The sequence below is a fragment of the Muntiacus reevesi genome, chromosome 7 (assembly GCF_963930625.1).
Source record: "Muntiacus reevesi chromosome 7, mMunRee1.1, whole genome shotgun sequence".
In the NCBI taxonomy this organism is placed as follows: Eukaryota; Metazoa; Chordata; class Mammalia; order Artiodactyla; family Cervidae; genus Muntiacus; species Muntiacus reevesi.
In genome coordinates this window covers 79,183,147-79,201,978 of record NC_089255.1, presented here as the reverse complement: position 1 = coordinate 79,201,978, position 18,832 = coordinate 79,183,147, and the positions used below count along the sequence as shown (strand labels likewise).

At 41.9% G+C, this 18,832-nt stretch overlaps 1 protein-coding gene across 2 annotated transcripts in view; it reads left to right on the top strand.

Annotated features, from left to right (window-relative positions):
- Positions 1–18,832, top strand: part of MAP3K9 (mitogen-activated protein kinase kinase kinase 9) — a 77,656-nt gene that overhangs the window by 39,602 nt on the left and 19,222 nt on the right. For both annotated transcript variants that reach the window (XM_065940790.1, XM_065940789.1), the window contains one exon: positions 8,652–8,832. In XM_065940790.1, the coding sequence (XP_065796862.1) occupies positions 8,652–8,832 (181 nt within the window). The remainder of the gene's footprint in view (positions 1–8,651; positions 8,833–18,832) is intronic.

Genomic DNA, 18,832 nt, shown 5'->3' with positions numbered 1-18,832 from the left:
CCTGGTACCACCCGGCTCCCCTTAGTGCTTCACGGTTGGATAATGTAGGAGGGATGTCCCTCCAACCCTGGCAGCAACAGGATGGGGAAGAGGATAGTCTGAGAAGATGCACAGGTGAAATAAGGGGCCAGTGAGGGGTTGGTTCTTTCTGAGATGGGCGTTGGCATGAGTCCCAGAAAAAAGGGAATTGAGTTTCTGCCTTCATGGAATTCTATTCCATCACATACTAGAGGGAATGATGAGACAGGTACATGCAACAGTTGGGAATAATTAAAAGAAGCATATAGGGGACTTCCCTGGTGGTCCAGTGGTTAAGACTTTGCTCTCTCAGTGCAGGGGGTTGGAGGTCAATCTGTGGTCAAAAAACTAGATTCTGCATGCTGCAACTAAGATTTTGCATGCCATACCTAAGACCCAGTGTATAGAAACTAGGACCTGTGCAGCAAAAAAAAAAAAAAAAATCTTAAAAAAATAGCATATAGTATTAAATTATGTGGCACTGGTTTTGGGTGCTGAAGGAATACTTCATGAAAAAGGAGAACAGTAAAGACTAGTTGATTAATGACAGCATTAGGGATCAGGTGAAAATTGAGCTAAGCCATAAAGATGTATAAGATTTCTTCCTATCCTCTTGATGGCACAACACGTGAAGAGAGATCTGGCCTTGGAACACCTCTCCATCCCTCACTCACTGTGGGCAGCTGACTTAACCTCCCTGTGTCTGTTTCAGCATGGGTGAAATAGGGAAAATAATTATGCCTACTTCATAGGGTTGGTTTAAGGATTAACTAAGGTGATGGCAAGCTCTTTACATACATCTTGTAAAGAGCATAACTCCACTACAGGCTTGTACCTTGGAGATATTTTGGATTTGGTTCCAGACCACCACAGTGAAGTATCACAATAAAGCAAGTCACGTGAATTTTTTGGTTTCCCAGTGCATATGAAAGTTATGTTTACACTATGTTGTAGACTATTGAGTGTAGTCTATTATGTCTGCAAAACAATGTGCACACCTTAATTAAAAATACTTTCTTGCTAAAAAATGCTAGCCATTATCTGAAGCTTCAGTGAATCATGATCTTTTTGCTGGTGGAGGGTCTTGCCTCAGTGTTCATGGCTGCTGACTGATCAGGGTGGCTGTACCATTTCTTAAAATAAGACAGTGATGTTTACAGAATTGATTGACTTTTTTTTGACAAATGATTTCTCTTGCATGCAATGTTGTTTGATAGTTTTTTACCCACAGTAGAATGAAATTGGAGTCAATCCTCTCAAACCCTGCAGGCTTCTTTATCAACTAAGTTTTATGTAATATTCTACCTTTGTTATTTCAACCATCTTTACCAGGAGTAGATTCCATTTCAAGAAACCACTTTTCCATTAAGAAGCAATTCCTCATTTTTAAAGTTTTATTATGAGGCGGCAGCAATTCAGTCATGTCTCCAGACACTACTTCTAATTCATGTTATTTCTCTTTCCATCACATCTGCAGAGACTTCCTCCACTGAAGTCTTGAACCCTTCAAAGTCATCTGTGAGGGTCAGAACCAACTTCTTCTAAATTCCTGTTAATGTTGATATTTTGAACATCACTAGTGTTCTTAATGGCATGGAGAATGTTGAATCCTCTCCAGAAGTTTTTAATTGGCCTTGCACAGATTCATCAGATACATCACTGTGGGAGCTATAGTCTTAAGAAATGTATTTCTTAAATAATTTTAAGATTTGAAAGGCAAAGTTGCTCCGTGATCCATGGGGTACAGAATGGATGTTGTGTGAGCAGTTGTGAAAGCAACAAGAATCTCATTGTACATCTTCATCAGAGCTCTTGGATGTCCATCAGATCAGACAATACAGGCATGTATTGTCAGTGAGCAGTAATATTTTGAAAGAAATCTTTCTGAGCAGTAGGTCTCAACAGTGAGCTTAAAATAATCAGTAAACCATGTTGTAAACAGAGGTGCTGTCATCCAGGCTTGCCTGGTACCCATCTGAGTAAATTTAGTATGACTCTTAAGGTCCTTAGGATTTTTGGAATGGTAAATGAGCACTGGCTTCAACTTAAAGTCATCCACCTCATTAGCCCCTAAGAGAATCAACCTGTCCTTTGAAGCTTTGAGATCAGGCATTGACTTTTTTCTCTAGCTATGGAAGTCCTAGGTAGCAGCTTCTTCTAATATAAAGCTGTTTCATCTACATTGAAAATCTGCTGTTTAGTGGAGTGACCTGCCTTAATGATCTTAACTAGATCTTCTGGAAAACTTGCTGTAGCTTCTACATTACCACTTGCTGCTTTACCTTGCACTTTTATGTTATGGAGATGGCTTCTTTCCTTAAACCTCCTGAAACAACTTCTACTAGCTTCACACTTTTCTTCTGCAGCTTCCTCACCTCTCTCAGCCTTCATAGAATTGAAGAGAGTTAGGGCCTTGCTCTGGATTAGGCTTTGGCTTAAGGGAATGTTGTGGCTGGTTTGATTTTTCTATCTGGACCTCAAACTTTCTCCATATCATCATAAGCCTGCTTGCTTTCTTATCATTCATGTATTCACTGGGGTAACACTTTTAATTTCCTTCAAGAGTTTTTTCCTTTGTATTCACCATTTGAACAACTGATGCAAGAGGCCTGGCTTTTGGCCTGTCTTGGCTTTTGACATGCCTTCCTCACTAAGCTTAATCATTTCTAGCTTTTGATTTAAAGTGAGAGGGTTTCACCTGAATACCTAGAGGCCATAGTAGGGTTAATAAATGGCCAAATTTCAATATTGTTGTGTCTCAAGGAATAAGGAGGCTTGAGGAGAGGGAGAGAGATGGGGGAACAGCTAGCTGATGGAGCAGTCAGAACACACACAACATTTACCAATTAAGTTTGCCATCTTTTGTGGGTATGGTTCATGGTTCCCCAGAACAATTACAACAGTAAGAACAAATGTCACTGATCACAGATCACCGTAACAAGCATAATAATAATGAAAAAGTTTGAAATATTGCAAGAATTATCACAGAGACATGAAGTGAGCAAATACTGTTGGAAAAATGCCACCTGTGGACTTTGTCAATGCAGGGTTGTCACAAACTTTTTTGCAGTAGCCATGAAGCGCAATGAGGCAAAGTATGATGAAATGAGCTATGTCTGTATATAATAAGTGATCAATAATGGTTAGCTATCATTATTATTTAATCAGCCGTTTGATTTAGTCACTCAGTCATGTCCGACTCTTTGCAACCCATGGTCTGTAGCCCACCAGGCTCCTCTGTCCATGGAATTCTCCAGGCAAGAATACTAGAGTGGGTTGCCATTCCCTTCATTCCCCTTCTCCAGGGGATCTTCCCAACCTAGGGATCCAACCTGGATCTTGCATATTATAGGCAGATTCTTTACTGTTTCAGTCACCAGAGAAGCCCATGTATTTATACAGTAAAATGTATTGCATGGTTATTATGTGTCAGGGCCTGCCAGGCTTTCCAAAAGAGTTCTCAATACTTTGAACTGAGTCCCATGGTTTCCACATACATATGAGACCCTTAATCATAATAGTGGTAATGATAGCTGTAATGTCCTGCGTGCCTATTTGTTTGTGTGTCAGGCTCTCTGGTGGGTGCCTTATCACTGTATTGCCTTTAATCTTTATCCCCGTTTTATAGAATCAGGAATAATGATGCAGAGTTTATGAAACTTAACAAACGTTGCATGGAAAATGTCAAGCCTGGAATTTAGATTGCCTGTTTTTGTTTTTGTTTTTTTCTATTCTCACTGACTCTTGTTACTTTCACCCTAACCCATTATGTCCCAGACTGAACTTGGCTTCCTCAAATGGGTTTGTCTTTCAACTTCTCAGTTAGGGATACTACCATTCTACTTGTCATCCATATCTGAAAGACAAGAGATGTCTTCCTTCTGTGTCAAGCCCCTATATCTGACTAATCACTAGGATTTGAGTTCAATGCATCTTTTTCTTTCTCTTCCTCTGCCTGGCCAGACTCCTCTTGACTTGTATATGTTAGTTTTCAGCATTTGTTCTACCACACCCCCCACAAGAGGGGGGTTTATATGATACGCTTTCATGGAATTCACCAGATTTTGATAAAACATCCTTAAGTTTCCCAAGAAGTAAAAACACAATAGTTTGTTACTGCTGCATCTGTGTTTGTCAGCAGTAGACGCTTGGAATGGGCTTATAGCAGTGGTGTAGATAAGTAAGCTGCTATGAATATAACCTTTCTCTCTTACCTAGGAAAACGTGTTTGGAGGAAACTATGCTCCACTCTGTTTTAAAAAGTAAAGCTTTCCCTTTTAGCAAACAGTGCTGGGAAAATTGGATATTCACATGCCAAAGACTGGCACTGGACCCCTATCTCATTTGAATACAGAAATTAACTAAGAATGGATTAACAACCTAAATATGAGAGCTGAAACCGTAACACTCTTAGAAGAAAACATAGGGGCAAATCTTCATGAACTTGGATCTGGCAGTTCTTTGGTATTACATCAAAAGTAGAAACAACAAAAGAAAAAACAAGTGAAGTGGACTTCATCTAAGTTAAAAACTTTTGTACATCAAAGACCATTATCAAGAAAGTAAAACACCTGTAGAGAGGGAAAAATATTTGCAAATCATGTGTTTGATAAGGGTCTAGTATCCAGGATATATAAAGAACTCATAACTCAGCAACAGAATGACAGACATTTCTCCATAGGAGACGTACCCATGGCCGACAAGCATGAGAAAAGATGTTTGGTGTCATTAGTCATTAGGGAAATGCAAATCAAAACCTCAGTGAGATACCAGTTTACATCTAGTAGGATGACAATAATAAGAAAAAGGAAAAGGAAAATAGCAAGTATTGTGAGGATGCAGAGAAATTGGAACCCTCATACATTGCTAATGGGAATGTAAAATGGTTCAGCTGCTGTGGAAAATAATTTGGTGCTTCCTCAGAAAGTCCAACAGAGAATTACCATATATCCTAATAATTCCACTCCTAGGTATACACCCCCCAAAATTGAAAATAGGCACTCAAACAAGTATATGTGCACATATGTTTATAGCAGCAGATTCACAATAATCAATAGATGGAAAGAGCCCAAATGTCTATCAGTGGACAAAAGGAGAAACAAATTATGGTATATATATATGATGGAATACTATTCAATCACTAAAAAGGAATAAAGTACTGTGTGAGCTACAATGTGGGTGAACCTTGGAAACATTAGAAAGCAAGTTGGTGGTTGCCAGAAGCTAGGAAGTGGGGAGAACGGGGATGATGTGTGATGATAATGTTCACTTGTTAAGTTGTGTCCAACTCTTTGTGGCCTCATGAACTGCAGCACGCCAGGCTTCCCTGTCCTTCAGTATCTCCTAGAGTTTGCTCAAACTCATGACCATTAAGTCAGTGATGCCATCCAACCATCTCATCCTCTGCTGCTCCGTTCTCCTCCTGCCTTCAATTTTTCCCAGCCTTAGGGTCTTTTCCAATGAGTTGGCTCTTTGCATCAGGTGGCCAAAGTGCTGGAGCTTCAGCTTCAGCATCAGTCCTTCCAGTGAATATTCAGGGTTGATTTCCTTTCAGATTGACTGGTTTGATCTCCTTGCTGTCCAAGGGACTCTCAAGAGTCTTTTTTAGCCCCACAGTTCAAAAGCATCACTTCTTCAGCACTCAACCTGAAGTCCAACTCTTTACATCCATACATGACTACCGGAAAAACCATAGTTTGGATGGTTTATGGTCCAACTCTTTACATCCATACATGACTACCGGAAAAACCATAGCTTGGACCATACGGACTTTGTTGGCAAAGTGGTGTCACTTTTTAATACACTGTCTAGGTTTGTCATATCTTTTCTTTCAAGGAGCAAACATCTTTTAATTTCACAGCTACAGTCACCGTCTGCAGTGATTTTGGAGGCCAAGAAAATAAAGTCTGTCACTGTTTCCAGTTTTTCTCCATCTATTTGCCATGAAGTAATGGGACCAGATGCCATGATCTTAGTTTTTTGAATGCTGAGTTTCAAGCCAGCTTTTTCACTCTCCTTTTTCACCCTCATCAAGAGGCTCTTTAGTGCCTCTTTGCTTTCTGCCATTAGAGTGGTATCAACTGCATATCTGAGGTTCTTGATCTTTCTCCCAGCAATCTTGATTCCAGCTTGTGCTTCATCCAGCCTGGCATTTCACATGATGTATATGTGCATATACTCTGCATATAATAGCTGTTTAATGAATATGGAGTTTCCTTTTGGGGGTGATGAAAATGTTTTGGTACTAGACAGAGGTGGTGGTTGTATAGCATTGCAAATGTACTAAATACTGCTGGATTGTTCAATTCAAAATGGTTAATTTTCTGTTATGTCGATTTCATGTCAGTTTTAAAACACTACCAAAAAATGGCTTTCACAAACTTTGTTGCTTTGATTGTTAATAGTAATACATATTTGGTAGATACCAGTATTTCAGGACAGTATTCTTGAGAACCATTGACTGCAACCATCTGCTAGAATTACTGACTGCCAGGATTTATAACCTTTCTCCTTTGCTGTGGGCAGGACCCCTAGGCCAGAGATTTCTAACTTCCATGCCTTCAGGAGCCCAACTTGTTAGAACAGATGTTTGAGGTCATCTGGCTGTAAGGCAGCAGGGAATCATGGGGATTGGGTGGAACTGGGCTGGACGGGCACTGTCTAAAGGCATTCCAGTTTATACAAATTGCCCTGGGCTGCCTCTTGCCTGTTTGCATCTTTTGGCTATCCCTCTTAAGCCATCCAGTGACTGATATATTTAGAAAATCATCTTCAGTAGGCCATTCCGTTTCTAAAAGTCAGTCTCCTGTCATAGCATCTAAACTTCTCTGCCTTACCGTTCCAGCATAGGCTCCGAGAAAGCTCAGCTGGACTCATGAAGCATTGTGAAACCATAACCCTCCTCCCACTGCCCCCCATCCCAGCCACCGGTCCAATCCTGTCACTCCATTGGATCTGTAAGGGGAAGGGCTCTCCCTGCGTCTTCGATTTAAAGGTGGCTCAGAGAAATGCTCAGCGACCAGTTACCAGCACTGCAGAGGGCATGGTGGCTTCTTGTAATGCTGCTTCCCCAGCAGCCTGAGTGCTTATTAGTCTGTTATCTCTCTACCTGCAGAGAAGAGGAGAGAGGCACAGAAGAATCTGGGAAGATTTTTGTGATTAGATGAGATGTAGAAAGTTGTTTGTTGTTTGTTTTAATCTCCCAAGCATTTCAAGACTTGGACCCTATTCAGAATGCTGGAAGCTTGGAGTGGGGTGGGGGTGTGTCAGGGGTCAGGGGAGCAGGGGAGAGGGTGTGGAGGAAGGAACTTAGTCCATTAGATCCAGGGAGCAGCTGGCGCTATCTTCTTTTATGCCTCTAGCCCTCTAGCTGCTTGTCATCCCTCTTTGGGGCTTCCCTGCTGGCTCAGTGGTAAAGAATGCACCTGCCAAGCGGAAGACGTGGGTTCGATCCCTGGGTCAGGAAGAATCCCTGGAGAAAAAAAATGCCAACCCACTCCAGTATTCTTGCCTGGGAAATTACATGGTCAGAGGAAACTAGGTGGGCTACAGTCCATGGGGTCGCAGAGAATTGGACGAGATTTGGCAACTAAACAACAACAATTGACTGAAGCAACTTAGCAGCAGCAGCAACAGCAACCTCTCTTTACTGCTGATTTTCTGGGAAGCACACAGGACGTAGAAAACTTTGACCCACATCCTTTCATTGTGTAACAATCCAGTAGACATGTGCCGGGCGCGGTTTAGGGAGCAGGAAAAGAAAAGTACAGTTGTTTGACTTGAGGGATTGCTTTCAGCTCTTGTCCGAAAACTCACCCCCTTCTCCTGCTCTTCCTGTTTAGACTTGAATGGCAGAGAGAATCTTCCCTCCTTCTCTGAAACCTGTGCACAGAGCTCTGAACTCCAGGTGGTTCAGCATCTGGGCCTCAGAGCGGTGCCAACCCAGGGGCCCTGGGAACCATCCCAGCTGTAGAAATGGAGGCTCGGCTTCCTCACGTGCAGGAGCTCAGATTAAGGGGAAAATCTGTGCCCCAAAGATATGCTTTCGTAAGACTTTAAATAAAGTCACTTGCAGAGGCTCATGGAAACTGTTCAGACACTGTCTGAAAACCTCAGAAGTCCAACAGGCACCTCCACTCTTGGTGGTTTGAGAGTGGTGAAAGCCCAGGAATGCCCTGAAAGAGACAGGAAGCCCGGGGAGCTTCTCCTCAGGAGAGTCGGCTGTGACCCGTGCTCTTCTGTCCTGGGGAGTGAGGGGGCCCTATGGTGTCACGGTAACAGAGGGGGCTCTTGAGTCAGGCTGCCGGGGTTTCAGTCCTGGCTTATTAGCTGAGTGACCTTGGAAAGTGTATTTAGTGGCACTGCAGTTTCCTCGTCTGTAGAGCAGCCATGGCAATAGTATCTACCTCATAAGGTTGTTGGGAGGGTTGAGGATCATGCCTGCAGTGTATCTGGCACCAGAATGAGTACATCTGAGGTGTTTGAGGATGGTGGCTCCACCACCCACCCACGGTAGCCACTCAATGGAGTCTGCAGGAGAGGCCCAGAGGATGGCAGGAGGGCTCTGTTTTGCGTGGTTTCCTGTGATTAATGCAGACTCTCTGGTTTTTTCCTGTGTTCCTTTCCTTGTCCAGTACTGATCCTCCAGAAGGTGGAGAATGGAGACCTGAGCAACAAGGTTCTGAAGATCACTGATTTCGGCCTGGCTCGGGAATGGCACCGAACCACCAAGATGAGTGCGGCTGGGACGTATGCCTGGATGGCCCCTGAAGTCATTCGTGCCTCCATGTTTTCCAAAGGCAGCGACGTGTGGAGGTAAGGTCCAGAGGTGAACAGTCAGCATTCCCCAGATGCATTTTCACTGCACAGATGCCTCAGGACTTGGAGCATTGGTGTAGAATCCCAGGCACCCCCAAGAGGTCTGGGTGACCTCTTCAGAGCAATATATGCTAAATTCCACACTGCTGAATGACAGTTTCTGATGCCTCATCAACCAGAAGTCCCTGCAGTGCTGTGGCTGGTACCAGTTCTGTGTAGGCTCCTCTGTGTTGGTGACTGACCCCTAAGAAAGACCAGGAGATTCTAGGGGCCGTGTGTACTGACCTACAGGATGGTGGGGGACCCAGTCCCTCCCGGAGACCTTCCCCACAGTCACCCTGGTTTCCTTAGCATCAGTGGCTGTTACTGATGAACTTTTCTCACTGTAAGCTCTTCAGCGGATAAGTATTGTTTGTGCTGTCTCTTTTTTCTGGGTGAGCTGGAAATTATCCTTTCCAGTTACCCAGCTAAGCTTTTAGTTAAGGATTTGTCTTGGCTGTTGAGCACTGATAAAGAAATGGGAAGATAGGTCTCAAGCATGCACCCAGAACTGCAGAGTCAAAGTTTAGACCAACCATCCCTCTAGTTAATGTCAGCCCAAAAGGTCACAAGGACATGGATCTAAAAATCTTGTTCCCACTAATGGGAGAATGAGCATCTACAGAGTCTAAGTATCCTCATGGCTGTGAGACAGTAGCATCACCTTGGTATAGAAAAGAAAAGACTTTAGATCATCTTTATATCTATAAATCCTTTAAAGGACTTATAGATGACCATTATATTTTGTCTATGAAGTTGTTACTTCTCACTCTGTTGTAAAGTGAGCTTGTGTGTGTGTATTTTAAATAACAGTATTGAGATATTATTCATATACCATAAGGTGTACCTTTTAAAATATATGTCAATGGTTTTTTTTGTGAATTTACGTTGTTTTACACTAATCATCATTGTTATTAGTTTCCTAAAGCTGCTGTAACAAATTACTACAAATCTGATGGCTTAAAACAATAGAAATTTTTGGTCCAAAAGCCAGAAGTCTGAAATCAGTATCAGTAGACTCATACTCTCTCCAGAGACTCTAGGGCAGATTCTGTTCCAAATAAGGATTCTGGGTATTAAGACTTGGATGTACCTTTTCAGAGCTCCTATTCAACCCATAACAAACAGAATACTTTTTATCACTCAAAAAAGCCCTCAATGCCTATTAGCAGTCATTCCCCAATATCTCCTATCTCTACCCTTACTTCCTGGAAACCAATAATTTACTTTTTGTCTCGATGGATTTGCCTATTTTGGACATTTTGTATAAATGGAATCATTTTATGGTCTTCTGTGTCTGGCTTCCTTCATTTGCATGTTTTCAGGATTCATATATGTTGCAGCATGTGTCACAACTTCATTTTTTTAATAGTTGAATAATATCCCATTGTATGGATACATCACAATTTGTTTATTCATTCATTAGTTGGACATTTGGGTTGTTTCACTTTTTGTCTAATGTAAATAATGCTGCTATGTACATTTGTGTATAAGTTTTTGTGTGAACTTATGCTTTCAGTTCTCTTGGGTATATATCTCAGAATGAAATTTTCTGAGTCGTATGGTAATTCTTTATTTAACTTTTTCCAGAGCTGCCAAACAATTTTTTTTTTGGCTTACTGTTAGCAACATATGAGTGTTCCAATTTCTCCATATCATCTCAACACTGGTTATTTTTTATTGTGCCCATTTTAGTTGATGTAAAGTGGTATCTCATTGTGGTTTTGGTTTGTATTTCCCTGATAACTAATGATCTTGAGCGTCTTTGCATGTGCTTATTGGTCATTTGTATATCTTCTCTGAATAAATGTCTGTTGAAATCCTTCACCAGTTTTAAAATTGAGTTATATGTCCTTATATTTTTATGTTGAAAGAGTTCTTTACATAGTCTACATGCAAGAACTTTATCAAGTACATGATTTATAAATACTTTCTCCCATTCTGTGGGTTTTCTTTTCACTTTTTTGATATTATCCTTTGAAATACAAGCTTTTTAAATTTTGATGTCCAATTTATCAGCTTTTTCTTTGATTGCTTGTGCTTTTTGGTATCCTATCCAAGAAACCAAGTCATGAAGTTTTATACCTGTTTTTTCTTCTAAGAGTTTTATAATTTTAGCTCTTATGTATAGGTCTCTTCCATTTTGACTTAATTTCTGTATGTGGTGTGAGGTGGAGGTATAATTTCATTATTTTTCATGTGGCTATCTAGTTGTCTCAGCACCACTTGTTGAAAAGACTATTTTTTTTTCTTATTGAATTGTCTTGACATCCATGTCAAAAATCAGTTCACCACAATGTTAAGAGTTTATTTCTGGACTCTCAGTTCTACTTCATTGATCTATGTGTCTGCCATTATGCCAAGGCTACCTGTTTTTTAAGTACTGTAGCTTTGTAGTAAGTTTTGAAATTAGGAAGTATGAGTCTTCCAACTTTCTTCATTTTCAAGATTATTTTGGCTATTTGGGTCTCTTCAGTTATCATATGAGTTTCAGGGTCTTTTTGTCCATTTCTGAAAATTAGGCAGCTAGAATTTTGTAGGGATTGTGTTAAATCTTTAGACCACCTTGGGGAGTATTGCCATCTAAGTAATGCCAAGTCTTTGAATCCATGAGCCTGGGATATCTTTCTATTTATTTAGACCTTCTTTAATTTCTTTCAGTGATGCTTTATAGCTTCTTAATATTGAATCTTACTTCCCTGCACATGAGCTATATCCTGATATTCAACTGTTTTTGACCTATAAAAACAGTAGTTTCTTATGCTTCAACTTTTACTTGACTGTAGGCTAATTAGATTAGTTGATGTATTAAGCTAAGCTTCTGTTACAAAGAGACCTATCAATGGAAGAAATGTATTTCTTTTTCAAGGAGCAGTCCAGCCTGTCCAAACTGGTGGAACAGCTGTGCACCTTGAGATCATTTAGGAACTCAGATTCTTTAAGGATCCCTCAGCATGTTGTTCATATCTGAACAGTTACATCTGAGTGACAGTTACTTCTGCAGAAGTATTGTAATTATATCCCACAGAAAAGGGGAAAGAGAGCTTATCCATGGCAAGCAGCTTATCTTTAATTTGGAGATGACTCCAAAAGTAGGTATTATTGTTTTCATTTTACAGATGATGTAACTGAGGCTTAGACGATTGAAGTTAGTTGCCTAGGTTTACCCAGGTGGTAGAGGGAAAGCTGTGATTTGAACTAGATATGTGTCTCTTGAAAATCTGTGCTTGCAGCCACTTCACCATCTGTGTACTCTTAATCCTGCACTTTGGGCACCCTCTTCCAGGGGGATTGGCCCATGGCCCATCACGCCTGAGACCTCACAGGATGTCCCACGAGAGCCAAAGCATGTCTAGGAACTCAGGACAAAGCTGGTTCCCAAACTGACTTGTAATGCATTACTCCTTCAAGAAATGTTTATTTAAAAATTACTTACTCTGTGTTATAACCAAGCAAGTGTGCTCGCTTCCTGCTGCATAATGGAAAGACCTAACACCAACCAAGACTTTTGCAGAGAGAAAAAGGATTTATTGCAGGGCAGCCAAGCAGGAAGTGGTACTCAGATCTGTCTCCCTAATTGATTGATCCAATACTTTGGCCACCTGATGTGAAGAGGCAAGTCATTGGAGAAGGCCCTGATGCTAAGAAAGATTGAAGGCAGGAGGAGAAGGGGACAACAGAAGATGTGATGGTTGGATGGCATCACCAACTCAATGGACATGAATCTGAGCAAACTCTAGGAGATGGTGAAGGACAGGGAAGCCTGGTGTGCTGTAGTCCATGGGGTCACAAAGAGTTGGACATGACTTAGTGACTGAACAACAACAAATCAATTGACTGTTGAGTGGGATATTTATGTGAAAATAGGGAATAGAAGGGAAGGGGCTAGGAAATGATTGGTGGAAGGTGATTTGTCAGTTTCTGGAGTTCTCTGCAGTCTTGACTGATCTTCATGCCTCTGCATGGGTTGCACGTGCAAATTCAGGGGGCTTCCCTGCATTACGTGAGGTGGATTTTCAGCCTGTGATGTGTGAAGTTCATTATCAAAGTTCACTATTGGTTGTCCTAGTCCCTCGGTGTTCCCTGAAGCAGGTTGTTTTCTGTATCTGTGGTTTCCCTGGTTTTCTGCAAAACAAGCTTGATATCCTGCAGGTATCATCTTATTCCTATCTCGTTTCTACCTTATGAGCCTTGAGTGTGGAAGGTAATGGTATGGTTTCAGTGTCAGATACTGGGCTTAGCCTGAGTCCAACCACCTTCCCTTGAGCTCCCCTACCTCGCCTTCACTCTGCTGAACTCGTCCAGGGCCTTGGGCCTCTGGTGTTGCCAGGTGCCCAGGGCCAGCAGAGTGTGTCTCACTGTTCTTCAAGTATAGTTCTCTGGACCTCTTCCATGCTGTGATGGGGGGTAGGATGAGAATGGCCCAGGCTCCCTCAAGAAGACATTGTTTCCCTTTGGTTGTGCTGTGCGGGGAGGGCAGTGGTGATAGTCGAAGGGCATCCTCCCATGGTGACTCCTTGCCTGTGGTGTGTAGGATGAGGTGGGGGCATTTTGTTAATTATTTTAAGTTTTTTAAATGACAGAAGGAAAACATGTTCACTACAGAAAAAAAAATTAGAAAATATGGATAAACAAAAGAGAAAAAGAAAGAAAAGAAGAAAATCACCCACAGCGCACTTCTAAAGATAATCTATGATGACATTTTGGTGTGTTTATTCCTGTTCCCATGATCACCCACCCGTCCCTTAAAATGGGATCATTTCTGTTTTGTAAGCTAACTTTTTGAATATAATGCAGCATGAACATATTGCCATTTTTTTTTATATTTATCCTTTTTTACATGAGTGCTCATGCTTTTTTTAAAAAATGGTTTTGTGTATTTTTTATGATTCCTGCTCTTTGGTTTTTTCTAATATTTATTTTTAATTAACTTATTTATTTGGTTGTGCCAGGCCTTAGTTGTCACACACGGGATCTTTGGTTTGGGGCATGTGGGATTTATGTGGAATCTTTAGTTGCAGCATGTGGGATCTAGTTCCCCAGCCAGGGATTGAACCCAGGTCCCCTGCATTGGGAGCACAGAGTCTTAGCCACTGGACCACCAGGGAAGTCCCCATATTGCCATGTTAATAAGTATTTATTATGTCAATAAATATATTAATGTGTATGTTTGTAAATAAATTAGTAAATATGTTGTCATTTTGAATGAGGGCCTGGTTAACAATAAGAAGCGCGATTGTATGCTACCTCACAGTTTGCAAAGTGCATTCATGTATGCTAGTTCAGTTGTCTTTGCCAAGATTATTAAACGGTCAGTGTGGTTCCTGCAATGTGGGGTTCCAGCTGATGACCAAGTGCAGGAGCCCATTTGAGGGACACTGTCTCCTTTTAGAGAGTGGACCCCTGAGCTGACAGTCTTAAAGTCCACGCAGGTTAATAAGAAAAACAGCCCTGGCCCAGCACAGGTGCAGAATTGCTGCACCTTCGGTTCGGAAGGGTTGCTGTTCACTCTAAGCCTTTCCTTCACTTTGAAAAAACACCCCTCCCCCACATCCAGCATTACCAAACAGTGGAAAGGATTACTGCACCTCTGAAGGTGGTTAATGATTGACACGGGGTGCATTCCCAAGGGTTTGGGGTTGGGCTCTGAGGACTCTTGGGAAATTACTGGCAGCTCTGTGGGAGCTGGCAGTTCTCTCAGGGGAAGGGATGCTGAAGCAGAGTTCTAGCTGAGCTGGTACCGGGAGGCCACTTGTAAATGGTCTTGAACAGACTTTCTGTTCAAAGTCTTGAACAGACTTTGACCTTCTCTTAACCCTGGGAGAGCAAGAAAATAGGCTAAACCCAAGGTTAATCATGTCTACCTCTCCCCAGGGGCTCAGAGCCACTTATTGGGTGTTTCTCCAGTCCCCTTTTTGGACTCTATTTCTGCCAAAGGAACACCAAACCTTCATTTATATCACCCACTTTCTGTTATAAAAATACAGAGGAACATTGGCAGAGGAACACGTTGACTGATTAAGTCATCCCCAGAAGGGCTTCTTCCCTGAATGCTAGGGCCCCTCCAGACATTTTCTCATTTCAGGCCCTTTCCATGGAGAAGCACGCAGCGTTTTCCAGCAATAGGTGGCAGTTTCAGGTCGCAGGGTAGTTCTTGTTATTTGTTCCTTGCAACTCTTCTGTGAGGTGTTGGGATTGCCAGTTCTGTTACACGGTTGAGGAAACAGGTTTGGAGAGGTGAGCTTGCTTTCTCAAGGTCACACGGCTGTAAGTGGTAAAGCAGGCATTTGACTCAAGTCTGTCTAAGTCTTTCTTGAGCAGCACTTCTCCCACTTTCCCTTGTTGTAGAGCCCTTCGGATGAAGTGGAATGCCCATGAACAAAGGACAAACCAGGGGAGAGCAGAGCTGCCCTTGTGGAAGCTGGAGGGGACGGTCCCTGGCTCCTCCCCCTTCGAGGTGGCCTGAGACATCACCCTGGAGTAGAACTCAGTGTAAAAACCATAGCAGGCGGGACTTGAGGACACAGACAGGATACGTTTGGATCTTTGGATACGTTTGGATCTTTGAAAACACTCTGTTTTTCCAGGTCATTAGGGTTGGGACATTGATTGTCTTTGCCTGGATGGAAGAAAGGGGTGTGGGGGATGTTGAGTTTTTATTCCTCAGAGCAGAAGTAGGCAGTAGTGCCAGGAACGCACAGCCGCACACGGGAATGACTCTAGCATGGAATCTAGGTAGCAATGCTGAGAACTCATAGAGGTCCCTTGATGGGTGCTGCCCAGCATGGCCGCTATCTGGATAAGTCACCTGAGAGGTTTGACAGGAAGTGCCCTGGTGCAGTTTCTGATGATATTTGGGGCTTACTCTGTGGCCCCTGGTGCAGGACAGTCTGGTGCCCTTACTCCTACATCCACTCATCAACTCATTCACTATGTGAGGATGTAGGCGTACCAGAGCCTGGGCAAGGCCCTGAGAATGCAAAGGTTACGAACCGGTTGTCCCTGCCCTTTAGGAGACCACAGGCTGGTAAACAAACAACTGAAGGGCTGAGTAACACATCGGGGTGTCAGGGAAGGCTTCCTGAAGCGTCCAATCATTCCCATCAGTCTCAGACTAAAATCCAACTTCTTGTCAGGACAAGATAAGACCTGTGACTACCAGTCTACTAGGCTATTTTTTTCCCCATGTCAAAATACATAAAGAAAATGTATAGTATCTGGAGGGCTCACTGACAGAAAGCGATTTTCCAAGGAGACTGGCCAGTCCACTCTGCGGGTCCCTCTGTAGAGACCCCTGGGATGCCCTGGCACAGAGGTGGACACATTGCTTTTCTTTGGAGCCATGCCAGGCCACTTGGAGTCCTTTGAGGGCAAGTCCACACCTTTTTTTATGCTGATCCCTGGCCTCTCTCCCTTGCTTAGCAGTTTTGCTCAGGGTTTAGCTGCCTCCTGCCTCTGTACTGGTCTGATGTAGGTGACCTTCCTTTGTGACCTCACAGTATCTCTGTTGTGACTTCTCTCTCTGTATTCTAAGTAGTATTTTTTTTCTGTTCCTCTCTCTGATTTCTTTGTGGATAAGATCTGTGTATTTTTATCCTATATCCCAGTGCTTGGCATTAGGTTTGATGCATAGTAGATGTTTAAAATGAATGAATAAATGGTGGTGCATTTGAATCAGATCTTGAAAATAATTAGCAGGGTTTACCAAGCAGAGAAATGGTAGAAGGGCATTCTAGGGAGAAAGAATTGAGAATTGATCCAGGACCACTGTGACTTACTCTATATACACCTTTTATAGATGTGGCTAACCCTATCTAAAACTTAACTTTGCTCATCTGAAAAAATGGTAATATTTATCTTGCAGGTTTGTTGTAGGGATTCAAGATGACATTTGTAAATGTCTTAGCATGCTGTACATACAAGGTACTATGGTCAAATAGTTACTGGGTTTATTATTCTTTTTAAAATTAATATGTCTTCTTGTTGGTTATGAACTACCAATGAGTATTACCAAAAAATTGAGGTTTGTGTTGAAAATATAAGGAAAACCTCTCTTCCAACTGCTCATGGCCTTATGGCTTCTGTTCCTGACTTATTTCTGGAAGGATTAAACACTACATGAGTTTGCCTGGTTGTGATTGTGAATTCATAGGATAATTATTCCAGTAAGTTCTGTATTCCCAGTTTTCTAACTCCAAGGACAAATGAAAAGAAATTCTTCATTGGACTTTAAAGGTAGGGAGGGAACTGGAAGCTTGCCCTACTCCACCATTGCAATCCACCCTTGTGAAACTTGCCCCTTTGAATTAGACAGAGTTCACTATTGTGGATGCACTCATGCTGGTCATGGGCAAGAATCTATTCAGCCTAATGGGCATCAAGAGAAATCTTTCACTGGAGCAAAATCTGTTTGTTTCAGGTGGTCATCTCTCTGCTTTTCTAAAGCTAAACAAACAATATATCTGTTGCCATATAATCCAGCAGTCCCACTTCTGGGCATATACCCGGATAAAACTGTAATTTGAAAAGATACATGCACCCCTATGTTCAAAGCAGCACTGTTTACAATAGCCATGGAAACAACCCACATGCCCATCAAGAGATGATTGGTTTCAGAAGATGTGTGTGGTATATATATTCAATGGACTATTACCTGGCCATTAAAAAGAATGAAATAGTGCCATTTGCAGCAACATGGATGGACCTAGAGATTATTATACTAAGTGAAGTAAGTCAGAAAGAGAAAGACAAATACTATATGTGTCACTTATATGTGGAATCTAAAATATGACACAAATGAACATATCTACAAAATATAAACAGACTCACAGATGTAGAAAACAGATCTGTAGTTGCCAAAGGGGAGGGGAGTTTTGGATTCGCATTGCAAACCATTATATAGGCTGGGTAAGCAGTAAAGGCCTACTGCACGGCATGGGCTTCCAAGTGACTCAGCATTATAGAATCTGCCTGCCAGTGCAAGAGACATGGTGAACCCTGGGTTGGGAAGATCCCCTGGAGAGGAAATGGCAACCCACTCCAGTATTCTTGCCTGGAAAATCCCATGAACAGAGGAGCCTGGTGAACTGCAGTCCATGAGGTCAGGTTGGACATGACTTAGCAGCTGAGCACACACACTCACTGTATAGCACAGGAAACTATATTCAATATCCTGCGATAAACCATAATGGAAATGAATATGGAAAAGGATATATGTGTGGAGTGTGTATGTGTGTGTGTGTGTGTGTGTGTGTGTGTGTGTGTATGCACACACACACACACATATATATATTTAAATATACATTTTTATTTTTATATATATTTAAACTTTATATATTATATATTATTTTATATATTTAAATATATATATATTATTAAAAAGCAAATACTTTGCCAACAAAGGGTCATCTAGTCAAAGCTATGGTTTTTCCAGTAGTCATGTATGGATGTGAGAGTTGGACTATAAAGAAAGCTGAGCACCGAAGAATTGATGCTTTTGAACTGCGTTGTTGGAGAAGACTCTTGAGAGTCCCTTGGACTGCAAGGAGATCGAACCAGTCCATCCTAAAGGAGATCAGTCCTGGGTGTTCATTGGAAGGACTGATGTTGAAGCTGAAACTCCAATACTTTGGCCACCTGATGCGAAGAGCTGACTCACTTGAAAAGACCCTGATGCTGGGAAAGATTGAGGGCAGGAGGAGAAGGGGATGACAGAGGATGAGATGGTTGGATGGTATCACCGACTCAATGGATGTGAGTTTGAGTAAACTCCGGGAGTTGGTGATGGACAGGGAGGCCTGGCGTGCTGCAGTCCATGGGGTCACAAAGAGTTGGACATTACTGAGCGACTGAGCTGAACGAATTGAATCACTTTGCTATACAGTAAGAATTAAATACAACATTGTAAATCAACTATACTTAAATAAAATTTAAAAGAAAATAATATATCTGTGACTAA